The 12,986-nt window shown below is 48.9% G+C and overlaps 2 protein-coding genes across 2 annotated transcripts in view; both read left to right on the top strand.

Annotated features, from left to right (window-relative positions):
- Positions 1-446, top strand: part of LOC311203699 (uncharacterized protein) — a gene marked incomplete at its 5' end in the record, with an annotated part of 77,625 nt that extends 77,179 nt beyond the window's left edge. The window contains 1 exon segment of the mRNA XM_084278455.1: positions 213-446. Coding sequence (XP_084134581.1) covers positions 213-373 — 161 coding nt within the window. The 3' untranslated portion in view covers positions 374-446.
- Positions 447-5,697: 5,251 nt separating this feature from the next.
- LOC311203698 (uncharacterized protein) overlaps positions 5,698-12,986 on the top strand; it is a gene marked incomplete at its 5' end in the record, with an annotated part of 40,655 nt that continues 33,366 nt past the window's right edge. Inside the window, 3 exon segments of the mRNA XM_084278454.1 lie at positions 5,698-6,589; positions 6,792-6,842; positions 7,749-7,824. Coding sequence (XP_084134580.1) covers positions 5,698-6,589; positions 6,792-6,842; positions 7,749-7,824 — 1,019 coding nt within the window.

Below are 12,986 nucleotides of genomic sequence, written 5' to 3'. Positions count from 1 at the left end.
TTGTGGCAGGGCCCTGCTGCAAACCCACAGGTGTAACTTAGTGTAAAGCCAAAGCACCATAATATCCCTCTTTGTTCCCACACCTGCCTTGTGACAAGGAATACTGAAGCAGAGAAGAGAGGATCTTTTGTAATGCAAACTGAAGTGTAACCCCGCGTTTGTTTCTGTTTGCTGCTTCTAGTGTTGAATGCATCTTCTCTCTTTTATCACAGAACCTACGTTGAGTGTTGTCCAGGGAGCACTCAGCAGCACCGGACGTTTCAGCCAGGATCCGTATGATCTGCCAAAAAACAGCCACATTCCATGTCATTATGACTTGCTACCAGTTCGAGACAGCCCCACATCCTCACCGAAAGAGGTCGGCAGTGAATGACCCCAAAAGCTGATGTGTAGCACAGTGGGACTCTCCCGGGGCAAAGTGGCAGGACTGTGCTCCTTCCTCTAGTTTCCTTTCCATCAGATTTGGTTCCAAATCTGTCCAGCAGACAGCTGCTGTACCTGAAACAGAATCTCAATGTGAGGTTTGTATTGTGTCTACAAGTGACAGATGGACAAATGCCACACTCTGGGGATCCTGGTTGTTCTTTTTTCATGGCAGTTAATTTTATAGACGCAGGTATGCAGCACATTTATACTGTAATATACTGGCTTAAAAATACTAGCTTGCAGATCAGTTTTTATAACATCCCATTTCAGACACTTTAAATATAGACTTCGTGTCCTCCCAGGACAGTGCAGTTTACCAAATACCACTTTGTACAGGTGATTTGATTCACTAGTTCTGTAGAAGAAAAGGCGCTTGGCCAAATTTTACCTTCCATTCTGATCTCAAGACATGATCTGATGGTGATAAGGAAGCTTGGGGAATCCATGACCAGGTTTTTCTTGTCCATTACTGGTGGTGGGCATACCTTGCTTGCATAGTTTGGGAGTTAAAAGCATTGCGTACCTCAGTATGCTACGATGGATGCCTCGAGAAACTCCTGGTATTCCAGACCCAGCACCAGCCTTCAACAAGTCTTTTGCTGCCATTCAGCTCCATACGTTGCAGTTCTGACCACTACTTCTGCCACTACACAACTAATGCTCCATCACATATCAGTAATTACTTCAGAAAAGGTGTGTGCTACATCAGTTTATTTTTGTCACCAGGGACTGATTATGTAAGGAGTGGACAAAGGTGATGACTGCTGTAAATCTTAACTGCGAGGAAAGGTTTACATTTTATAAACAGGTAGTAATAATGTCTGTAATAGAGGATAAAAATTGTCAAGTATTCTGTGGTTTTTTTTTTTCTTAGAAATAACTGAGCAATCTCTGTGCATACTTGCTAAAAAGGCACCTTTTCTTTTTTATAGCTGACGTAGAGAAACACGTGCTTAAGCTGGTCTTTTGCATCGCTGATAATGTGACACATGTACCCCCCATTCTTTATTAACTCCTGTCTCCATTTCTATGCTGTGTGTCTGTGTTCTAGCCATCTAGTTGTAATTGCAAAAATATTCTACCGTGTGTGCGTTTCTTTGGCATTTTGGCCAACTGGCCTTTATTTTGTCCGGCTGAAGGAACCTCTGGGCAGAGGGAGAGGATTGAAGGCAGAATTCGTGTCGTCCCCATGTCTGTCAGAGGTGGTTACCTAATACATAACACTTTAACCTACTTCATTGGGAAAAAACATCAAGGTGGTGTTGTCAAGGCTAGTAACGAGGAAGCAGAAGGAAAGTCCAAACCAGTCCCTCCTTAAAGTTTAGCTCATTCTGTTGGCTCTGCATGGAGAGCACCTTTCCAACAGGCTCCTTTCTCTCCCTCCAGAACAGCCTGTTGGGAACTGTGAAATCTGCCAAGGTAGCGATGCATTGGAGCAGAATTGTTCCCCAAACATCTCAGCTGGAAATAAAATGGTTGATCCAGACCGGACATTCTGTGTCAGTGCCAAGTTACCTCTAGAACCCTGCATCAGGTGTGGCAGGACTGTTTCTAGCTGCTGCTGCTGGTGATGGTGCCGGAAAACATGCTTGTAACAGAGCCCCAGCAGGCTCCTCCACCCTCTTCTGGCAGTAGCTCTCCAGCTTCTTGGGAGCAGCGTGTCCCAACATTTGCTCTGTGCCCAGGTAAAAGGGGTAGGCAGTTGCATCGTATGGCATACAGCGGGAAGCACGAGTCCTCCCTGAATTTATTTCAGCGAAGGATCGCTGGTAGACACTCTGAACAGATTACCTGCAGGGCTCACATAGTTTTGTCAAATGACAGCCACAGGACAAAAGCCCGTGGGACTGGCGTTGGCAATCCCACTGTCCCCTCTGTGCCCCAGGAGGCTTCCACTGAAGGACACTCATCTGTCAATTTGAGAGACCACCCCCCCAACTTAATCTTCATGCTTGTCATCTAGCCCTTTCTGTAGATCCCAGTATGCTCTTTAGAGAATTTAAATCCAAACAGAGATACTATATTGTGGTGGGAATTTAACGAGTAAGCTGACGAGTAATTTCAGCAAGTACTGTCTACTAAGAGAAAGGCCTTCACCAGGGACAGGGACGGCAAGAGAAGCTTTGCTGCTAAACAGTCACATTACAAGAGTGAGAAATGTCACACTGAAAAGGGAGCAACTTAGTACCAGTTTACTGAAGTGCAAAACGATGCACAAAGTGTGTAGCTGACTTTAATTGAGGTAGTAAGTAGAAACCTAAGGTTTTCCATAATGTAGGCGTACTAATGGTGGTCATGGAGAAACACCATGAACCTCAAGGCTTTTTAAAACGCTTAAAGGCTTTTAAGCAAAGATTTTAATCACAACACAGTCACACATGAAGTTTGTCCTTATTTTGATGTACCCAGAGAAGTCACATAAATTTTAATTGGAGATGCGCATGCAGATTAGGGGAAAGAAGATTTCAGTGCATTCATACTTTCTGCTGAGACAATCTGCAAAGCTGAGTTCATATTGAAGGGAATACAGAATAAAACAAACTCCAAAGTGGCCAAGGTGTCAGTTAAGATCTGTTGGATTTTCCAAGTACCGTGACCATGATTGAATTTGTTTCTTTACGTAGGTATCCAACTAATGATCCTTATACTGAAGCTCTGAAGTCCAGACTGAAGAATACACAGCTCATTTGGACAGAAATTTTGACAGAAAGATGCAAATCGTGTGGTTTGGTAGGCTTGTACTAGTGCTAAAGCACAGAACTTCCCAGTTTTAGCCCACAACGTTTCACTTTGGTGTGACTGAACTGTAATACATCTTTAAAGAAAAGCTATCAAGTGTGCCTGGCTTTTTTTCTTAGCTGTAACAAAAAGGTGTTTTGTTGTGAAAATGTTTCTGTTTTCCAAAGATGACTGCTGTTGGTCCTTCTGCCCTTCACTACCATTTATTTCACTTCATGTACCTGGAGGCTGATGGAATAAAGTTTCTAATGAAAGATGTGAAATGCTGTGACGTTTTTTCCTTTCCCTTTCTTTTGCTGAGGGTGGGTCTAGAAATAGCGCAGGAACTATAAAACATGTTACACTTACCCATGCTGGACAACCAAGTCATGTATTTGATGGCATACAAGTCTCTCTCTTAGAGACAGCAAGTAATTCCTGAGATGCTTTGTCATAAATTGTGGTGGTTTGGTCCTGGCTGGAGGCCAGACGCCCACCAAAGCCGCTCTATCACTTCAGACTTCACTTTGGTCATGATTTCACTCCCTTCTTCCCCTGCATTGTGGCACAGGGAGGGGCTTGCTCTAACGTGGGTCACAGCATCTCCTCTATGTCTCCACCTGCTTCATCTAGCGTGGAGCCTCTCCAGGGGCTGCAGGTGGGGTCTCAGCCTTTTCCATGGGCTCTGGGGGGACACCCGCTCCACCATGGCTTTCTCCACAGGCTGCAGGGGCATCATTCTCTCCAGCAGCAGGGCGAGGCCTCCTCTCCCGCCCTCCCCGGCCTTGCTGCCTGCACAGCTCCTTACATCTTCTCACTCCCCTCTTTGGTGGGAAAATGCACCTGCCTGCGTTTTTATTCTCCTAAATGTGATTCCCTGAGGCGCTGTGACATTGGACGATTGGCTCGGCCTTGTTCAGCAGCAACTCTGGCCTTGAATTAGCCCATGTTTACTCTCTCGGGCCTGCAGAGAGCTTCTGGCTGCTTCTTGCAGCAGCCATTTTATGCAGCCCACCGCCCCCTTTTCCACCAGGACCCAGCCACGCAAAACTGTGACAGAAATCAAGGCTGATTTTGAGCTCCTGAACTTCTGTGATGTTCTGCCTGTTCCTGGAGGAGCCACGTCCAGAAGTAGGGCAATTCTTCCAAGCCAGTCTCTTCAATTTATCCCTTTACCCTTGAGAAAGATGGGAAGTTGACTTCACAAAAGCAAGATATTTTCCCTTTAATAAATTAATAATAATAATAACAATGAACGCCTTGGAATAATGACTAAGGAGCCAGTAACAACGTACAAATGCAGCATAAAGGGGCAGAGCATATGGCAGTTTCCCCTTTGTAACTCTGACCGCCAACGATTCATTTCAAACACTGGTTACAGGCAGATGTGAGGGAAATTGTTATTTCTTTTAGTTCTACTTATTTATTGCTTTAACTATTTTTCCAATTTAGTTAGAGTTTGATCAAGGATGAGATTTGGCATAATGGAAGGAGAGAAAGGCAGGAGAAAACCCACAAGAGTGAGCCAAGTGCTTAGGGCTTGTTCCTCAGGGCTCAGTTCTAGGGCCAGTTCCAGTCAATCCTTTTATCAGTGATCCGGGGGCAGGGGTTGGATGCACCGTTAGCAAGTTTACTGATGCTACTAAACCGGCAGCCGCTGTTAAGTCTCTTGAGCAAGAACAGGCCTTGCAGTGGGCTGTAGATACACTGGAGCATGGGGCAGTCATCAAGGGCATGAAATTTAACAAGACAAACTATTGGCTTCTGCACCTTGGGTGGGTGGGTGCCAGGCACAAGTATAAATTCACAGAATAACAGAATATCCTGAGTGGGAAGAGATGCACAAGGATCATCAAGTGCAACTCTTGGCTCCACACAGGGCCGGCCAAGCCAGAGCATGTGACTGAGCGCTCAAAGCTGTGTCAAGGCAGGTTCAGACTTGAGCTCAGGATCAATTTCTGTACCAAGAGGGTGATCAAACACTGCAACAGCCTTCCTCAAGGGATGGCCCATGCCCCGTGCCCATCCGTTTCAGAGGCATTTGGACAATGCCCTTAACAACAGGCTTGAACTTTTGGTCAGCCCTGGAGTGGTCGGGCAGTCGGACTAGAAGATTGTTGGAGTTCCTTCCACCAGGGACAGTTCTGTTCTGTTGTGTTTTATTGTCCGTCAAGGTTTGTGAAAGCCAGAAGACCACCAAAAAGTAGTCATCTGACATGGCAGCTTCTGGAAGCTGCCTGAGTGCCATGTTTACTGGTCACCAACGGACAAGCGTGACGTCACCCAGCCCTGTAACCCAGCACACAGGGGTGCCCAACGGCCTCAAGCGCAGACTCCAGCTGAGCAGCCAGCGAGGCTGGAGTGCTGAGCGAAGGCTTGGTGCTGGTGCCTTACTCAGGACGGTTTTCCAGTGCGGTATCCCAGAGATACTGAAGGGTGTGTCCAGGGCACACGCGGCGCATCTTCGAGCGCAGCTTCCAGCTGCTGCAGCGCCATTTGGAGGAAGCAGTTCACCACCCGCAGCTCCTCCCAGCCCACCGCAGCCAGAACAGCATGGCCACGGAGGTGGAACACCGCTGTCCAGTCTGCCTGGACAGCATTGACAACGCCGCCTTCGTGATGCCATGCCTCCACCAGTTCTGCTACGCCTGCATCCTGCGGTGGGCTAACAGCAAACCTGAGTGCCCCCTCTGCAAGAGGGGAGTACAATCCATCTTGCACTCGGTGCGGGCAGACCATGAATTTGAAGAGGTCCACATCAGACCACCACAAGAGGACTCAACATGGCCTGCCATACCTGCAGCTGGAGGAGCGCCCGCACACCCGGGGACCGACAGCCCCCCTCGCCCGCTAGCTGCCCAGCCGCCGGCGGTGGAGACGGTGCCCAGGGCTACAGTGGGTGGCCTGCAGCCAGACACCTGGGCATCTCTCTTTGATGAGCACCCAGCCCTCCTCCAACGCTTTCTGCCGTGGCTACAACAACACCTGAGGGCCACATTTCAACGGCAGCCTTCCACAGCAGATGTGTTGGAGGACCTCATCCGGGCCGTCCTGGGCTTATACGGGCTGGATGAAGACGTGCTGGTCCGGCTGCTGCAGCCCAGCCTGCAGGAGCGCGCAGTGTCGTTCGTGCGCCGGCTCATCAGTGTCGCCGTGCGGTGCTGCCGCAGGGAGGCCCGACGTCTCCTGGGCCTGGAGGATGGCCCTGCAGCCGAGGCGCGGGAGGGCAGGCCCACCTCTGCCCCCCATCCTGCTGCCTCCAGAGCCGGCTCCCCTGCCCCTGGACCAGCCCCCTCCAGCAGCCCAGCAGGGGCTCGGGAAGAGGAGCGCCCCAGCACCTCGGCCGCTGCTCTTGCTGGGCATCCCACCAGCCCACACCACGCCCCCTCTCCCATCCACGGGGAGCGTGAAGAGCCGGCGGCGGGTCTGGGGCAGGCTGTGGCAGGTCCCTCCAGTGCCAGCCAGGGCAGGGACCGTGCCCCTGGGAGACCAAGACGAGCAGCAAAGAGGAGGGCCAGCGGCTCCCAGGACTCTTCCCAGCCCCCCAAGAGGCCACCCTCCCAGGAAAACTAGACCTGGGCCCAGGAGCTGCCAACACCAGAGCCGGTCCAGCAGCTGGGGCACACCCCCATCACTCGCCACCCCAGCGCTGTCCACCACCTTCACTGGACCCAGGAAGTGCACTGGCAGCAGCAGAGGTGAGTTGTGGGGGAAACCCTGGGCAGCTGGGAGGGTTGCCTGGTGCTTTGTAAAGGCTGTAAAACTGAAGTAACTGTTTTCTCTCCGGCTGGCAGAGGATGAAGGCACGAGGGTTACGGGTAGCTGGGCAGCTGCCGACTTGCGCAGCCTGAGGCGGCACGCAGCGGGCCGGGAGGGGGGTGGGGGGCAGGTTGCGGGACCGGCACCCCCACGTGACGCGAGGTCCGCTGCGAGCGTGGCGGGGGAGCTGTGCTGCTCCTGCGGCCGAGCCCGAAGGAGCCTTTTCCTGGGAGGCGGGGCCACCCGGAGGTGCTCGGGGCCGCGGCCTTCTGGCTGGGCCAGAATGTCTGGGCGGTGCGCAGCGGGAGGAGGCGGTGGGCTCTGGAGGATGGGCTCGGTGAGGCCCCGTGTCGCGGCGGGAGGAGGGCACGCCTTGGCACCCGTCGTCCGCGGCGGCGGCGGGGAGGGAGCGTCTGGAAGGCTTGGGGCGGGTGAGGCTGGGCGGTGGGCGGCATCCCGGAGCGAGCGGTGGGTGTCCCCCGGTCCCGGGTGCCGTCTGGGGCCGTTGGGGCCCTGTAGGCAGGTCCGGATGTTAAGACGCGGTCCTGGGGGCAGCGCGGGAGGTTGTGCCAGGTGGGGCGGAGGGTCGCTGAGGTCTTTGCCGGGCTGTGTGTGTGAGGAATGTCGGCGGGGTCCGCCCCGGGACGAGCTCCGGCAGCCGTCCCGTCGGGGCGACTTTCCCCCCTTGGGCAGCACACCTGCGACTGCACGGTGTCTGCCCCTCACCAGACTGATTCTGGTGTAGGCAGTCTGTCTTGTTGCCCTTACTCTGAACCGTCTTGTCCTAAAGAAAGGCTGCACTGGCCCCAGTGCTCCTTGCTGGCAGGCTCTGGGGCTTCTTGCAGCGTTACGGTTGTGGGTTGTGAGGCAGATGAAGCTACAGAGCAAGACCCCTTGCGGCCTCAGCGATGACTGGCAGTGGTATTGGAAACCACCAGCACTTCACGGAACTTCCAGCTCCTGATAGCTTGCTAGGTCCTGTATAGTGATCTGCTCCTGCGAGTCACCCTCCTGGTGACCAGGCTTTCTCCCGGCACTGGGTAGTGTTCAGATGCCTGCTCTCAGGGCCCTGTGCTCCAGCGTTGCAGCTCAGGCTGGAAGTGCTAGATCCCTTGTGGTTTTAGCTGGAATTAGCATGATTGGCAGTAGAAATCCTTACCCTTGGGGATCTCTTAGCATAGGATAGAAGTGATGCTTCAGGAAGTCTGTTTCTGGAGGATACCTTGTTGCAGTGCTTTGCCCTTTCTAGTTCGTTTATAGTGCTGTGAAAAACAAACGTTTCTTTTGGGCAAAATCGTCTGCAAGTGCTGGAGCTGTTGCATCATGACATTTACCCTACGTCAGTTGGTACAAACTGGTTGAATGCATGTGGTTCTGTGTAGCTGTGTCTTTGGGTTTACGTAGTCCCATGTAGATAACACTGTATACTAGACCAACAGTTCTCTGTGGTCATCAGTGGCTTGTGGAGCTATGTAAGCCCTCTATGATTTCAAAATAACAACAGTAAGGGTGTGCAACGAATCCCAAAGGTTGACAATGGCACTAAGAATGTGGGAAACAATTCTCAGGCACTAGGAAACTCTTAGAAAAACTGCCTGGGTTTTGTGCTATCTGTGCACTACAGTAACTGTCTGCAGAAGTCGTAGGATGAGGCTAAACCATTCTGTCATGCCTGGTGTTTCAAGCTATTGGTACAGCATTAGGTCTGAGGCAAAGTGGTTTCTGCTTGGTAAACATTTCCTTTTTTTTTTCTTTTTTAATGTGGGAGTTGTGATTAACATTATGCTGTGACTATTCAGCAGGTGTTAGAACAAGTTGTTTGACCCAAGGTGATTACATTGGAGATCCCTCCGTGCCCTTGCTTTGGCTAGAGCGAGGCTTTGCGTGTCCCCTGGGATCTGGCTGTATTGACCAGGCCCCAGTCTGAAGGAAGTTTTGTCCCTGCCTGTCTGAAATGGAATAAAGTAGGGTGAGGGACTTTTCAGATGAAACTTTGATATAGGAACAGCTCAGCTCTGTTGTTTTGGGGTGTTTTCTGAAGTGTTGTCTTTTTATTTTGTGTCAGCTTCACTCTGTCTTTAACAACTGAAGGTTTTCCTTTTGTCTTCTCTCCTGTTGACTCCAAGTATGTGCCTAGGAATCTCTCTATCAGGTAATGCAACCTGGGATGCAATATCTTATTTAGAGAGGTTTTTGCGCTGGGAATGGCTCAAAGCAATCGATTTGTTTAGTTAAATAAATAAATAAATGACAGCTCACTCTTCTGGACAGTTGTTGACTTGTGCTTAGATATTAACAATGTATGTAATCAGTATTGTTCCACACAATTAGAATAGTCAATATTACGCTTACAGGCAAGAATAGCATTTTAATGGCATTTGAATTTAGTATTCCAACTGTTTGTTTTGTTTGAGGCTCTGCTTAGAGACCAGTTTTTCCTCCTGGGGTTATGAAGTATATTGGGGGGACAGGACTTTATTAGCAGGAGCATCTACTGCACTACAAGCAGCAGTTATTTAAGGGTGACTGAAAAGAGTTCCTTTTTCTAAACTCTGACATACCACCACGTTCTAGATAATGTGTTTTTCCATGTGGAATTTGGTCATCTGCATTTGTAGGTTATAGTTGGCTGTGAATTTCTATATTTTGGAGTCACAACCTGAAAAATGCTTTTGAAGTATGGTCATGTTGTCCAGATTATTGCAAAATATTAGCGGAAACGTAACGACTTGATAATAAATTTAAGCGTGATGTGTTGGGAATGTGGTGTGTGTCCCGTCCCGTCCGTGTCCCCCGCTCCCCTCCCTTCCCCCTCACCCCTTGTGGTTTTCTGTATTTCTTTTTTCCATATCCCTTCTTTTTTACTTCCATGTAAGCCTAAACCGAGATTGCCTTCTAGCTAAATGTGGCAGGGGGATGAAATTTGTGAGATCAGCTGATGCTCACAAATCGCTAGATGGCAGTGCCGCAGTTGCTGTCACCGAAAGTGCCTGTTTGCACTGGGCTGTCTGAGTTTCCTTTGTGTTTTCAGTGCAGTAATACAAAGCGTTCTACTTGGCAGGAGGACATAGAAGTCACTTCCTTATGAAATTAGGCTGGATTTCAGCAGGAGTTGCTGCAAATGTTGTGTTTGTGGCTTGGACAGTGGAGAATTATCTATTACTGTTTTTTTTAAGTCACTGAAAAGAGCAGCCACTTCCCTACCCATCTGGCATTGAGGATTTGCAGGCTGATCTTACTGGGGAGCTTTTTCCCTGGATCTCCCGTAGGGGAGGGTAGAAACGTTCACTGGAAACTTTGCTGAGGCCTGAACATTGTTTAAAAGTCCGTGGGTTGGTTGGGTTCTTTGCCTTCCATGTTCTTTCAGCCCAGTGCTTTCTGGTTTCTTCCGTGTAAGTGGTTTCAGATAGGCGGTTCAGATGAAAGTATTTAACCACATGTCCTGTAGGATCAATTTTAATTGTCAGCAGTTCTAGATTCTTTCAAGATGATGAGCTATTTGCTTCCAATTACACCTATCATAGTTTTGCTTTTCTCTTGTGAATTTTCTCTTTCCATCTCTCATCTTTTTCCTTCACCTTATTATTTTTATGCTTTTTCATGCAGCATTTGCAAACTACACCTGGCTTTTGTTGAGAATTCGGTGTATAGCAAAGTGTTACCTGGGCAAACTTCTTGTTCATCCCTGCCAAGTCAGGAGTTCACAAGGAGATTGTTGATTGTGTGAAGAGTTGGGTAAGCTAAAGGGAGAAGGATGATAGGGAGCATTTAGGCTTCAGGCTTCTCTAATTTTTGCAGGTTTGGGCTTGCTATTGCTGTTCAATGCTTGCTTCACTTTTCAGTTTGGTAATAACAGTAATTTTCCCTCTTGTCCTGGTTTTGGTCAGGATGGAGTTAAATTCATTTGTAGCAGCAGATGGAATGCTGATGTTGTTAATTGCTGTCAGACAGTCAAGGACTTTCTCAGCTCTTCATGAGAAAGGAGGGGCGAGGCCAGGACAGGTGACCTAGCTGACCAAAGAGAGTATTCCACGCCAGTTACGTCCTGCCCAGGATATCGGGGGGCTGACGGGAGGAAGGCCGAGGGCGGCTCCGGGACGCGCGGTTCTTGGGGGACTGTCGGGTTCTGGGACGGCTCTGGGTGGCACGGCCTGAGTTGTGGGTTTGGTGAGAAACTGCACTGTGTATCAACAGCTTCATATATTTTTGCTCTAAAGTCCTGTCAGCATTGTTAGACGGTATCTTTCTGTTATCTTAGTAAACTCTCCTTATCCCAACCCACGGGCCTCTTATTTCTTGGTTTTGGGGTTATTTGCCCCTTCCTTTTCCCTTCCCTTACCTCTTACCCTCCCCTCCCCCCCTTCCCTTTTCCCTGCTCTTTTCCTTTAAGGAGCAGGCAGCTGCGTGGATCTCGGCTCTCAGCCGGGGTGAAACCACGACAGAGGTGAAATCAAGCAGCAGCTGAAAGGAGCCTTGATGAAAGAAAGTGTTTCTGGGAGGGTTTGGTCAGTGATTACAGATGTTGCACAGTGGGAAATTCTCTCTTTGTTTGCAGTGTATAATTGGAAGAAGAATGACTTTAGAAATACTTCTGCGAGGAGGAACGTGAACTCCCGTAGGTGAGTGAAAAGACAAAATCTTACTGCAAATTCTTCTGCTTAGTGAACTTTAGGGGAGGGCTGTGTAGCTCCTTTCTGAGGGATGCTGAGATGTGCTCATTCGTCAAGGTCAGTCTGTTCCCCACCAGGCAGTTACTGACCCTTTCATCCTGTCTGCAGAGAAGCTTTCAAGTTAATTGAAAAGGTACTCAGAACCCACAGTCCCTGGGTCATCAGAGGTTTTAGGAGGTGTGCTGCACAGGAACCATACTTGCTTTCCGAGTCTGGGCTCAAATGCTTAATCTTGAGTTACTTTATTTCCTCTTACAACACATACTGGTTGTAAGAGGAAATAAACTTTCTCCTTTGTGATTTCAATGCTTTCATTTGGTTTTGATGCTCCTTAGCCTGTCCAGACTAACACTGGCATCCTACTTTTTGTATTTTTCAGTTTGGTCATAACAGTAATTTTCCCTCTACATTAAACATAGCTGTATACACATTTTAAACAGCAGTGAGGGTTTTTTCTTTTTTTTTAGAGGAACCCCCCCTGTATTTTTGTAAGTGGAGTTCTTTATAAATACCTGTGAGTACTTTTACTCAACACATTACCTAAGGCTTTTCCTCTGATACTTGTTAAATGTAGTAAGCTGTCAGTCCTCAGTAGCTACTGAGGTAATGGATATGATGGAAAATATTTTCCTGCCAATTTTTCAGACATAAATTCCTTTCTGTAGGGATTTTATGTTATTAAAATGTCCTTATGGAATTGCTACCTCAGGGAGTGGTACAAACAATCTCGGTCTGGTTTACCAGACTTGGGAGGAAGCAGGGGGTTTTAAGTAACTTCCTCTGCACTGAAGAACAAAAATCTCCAGGTGTTAATCTTAGTCTTTCATCCTCTCCTTTTCATCTCCTGAGCCCTTTCTCTTAGTTTAGGGGGTTTTAAATAAGCACATAGCTTTACTTTTCCACAAGTAGTGCACTGTGCAGGTGTAGTCAAAGATGCTGGAAGATACTTTCAATGTAATGTGGCCTTCAAAAGAAAAGCCAAAGTTTTCAATTACTGTCACTTCTGATACTCACCAGAGCAGTACGAGACCTGGATTTTACAGGAATTGTGTGCAGTGGAGAACTTGTTCAGTGTAAATGAATGTCATTGTACTTCTAGGTAGGTTGGAAGTAAATTTCCCTGGTTTCTTGTGGCGTGTCTGGAGGTTTCTTTAGCTTCTCCTTTAAGCAGACAGGGTCATAGAGTTCAGGTCACGGAGTCTGGAGCCCTAGGCCCTTGCAAGCTCTGCCACTATGCCTGGTGTTGGAGAAAGTGCTTGCAGTCAGTTTGATGGTGGGTCGGGAGCATCTGTGGCAGTGCTTAAGCTGGAGAGGGCTCCAACTTCAGGGGTAGTTGTGGTTCTTTACGGGCAGAAGGGGGAGACTTCGTTCTCTGTCTTGCTTCTTGCCACCTTTTGCATCCTGTCATGCATC

Source organism: Gallinula chloropus (genome assembly GCF_964237585.1).
Source record: "Gallinula chloropus genome assembly, chromosome: Z".
Classification (NCBI taxonomy): domain Eukaryota; kingdom Metazoa; phylum Chordata; class Aves; order Gruiformes; family Rallidae; genus Gallinula; species Gallinula chloropus.
The sequence above is the reverse complement of the archived record's forward strand: the minus strand, read 5'-3'. Positions and strand labels throughout refer to the sequence as shown.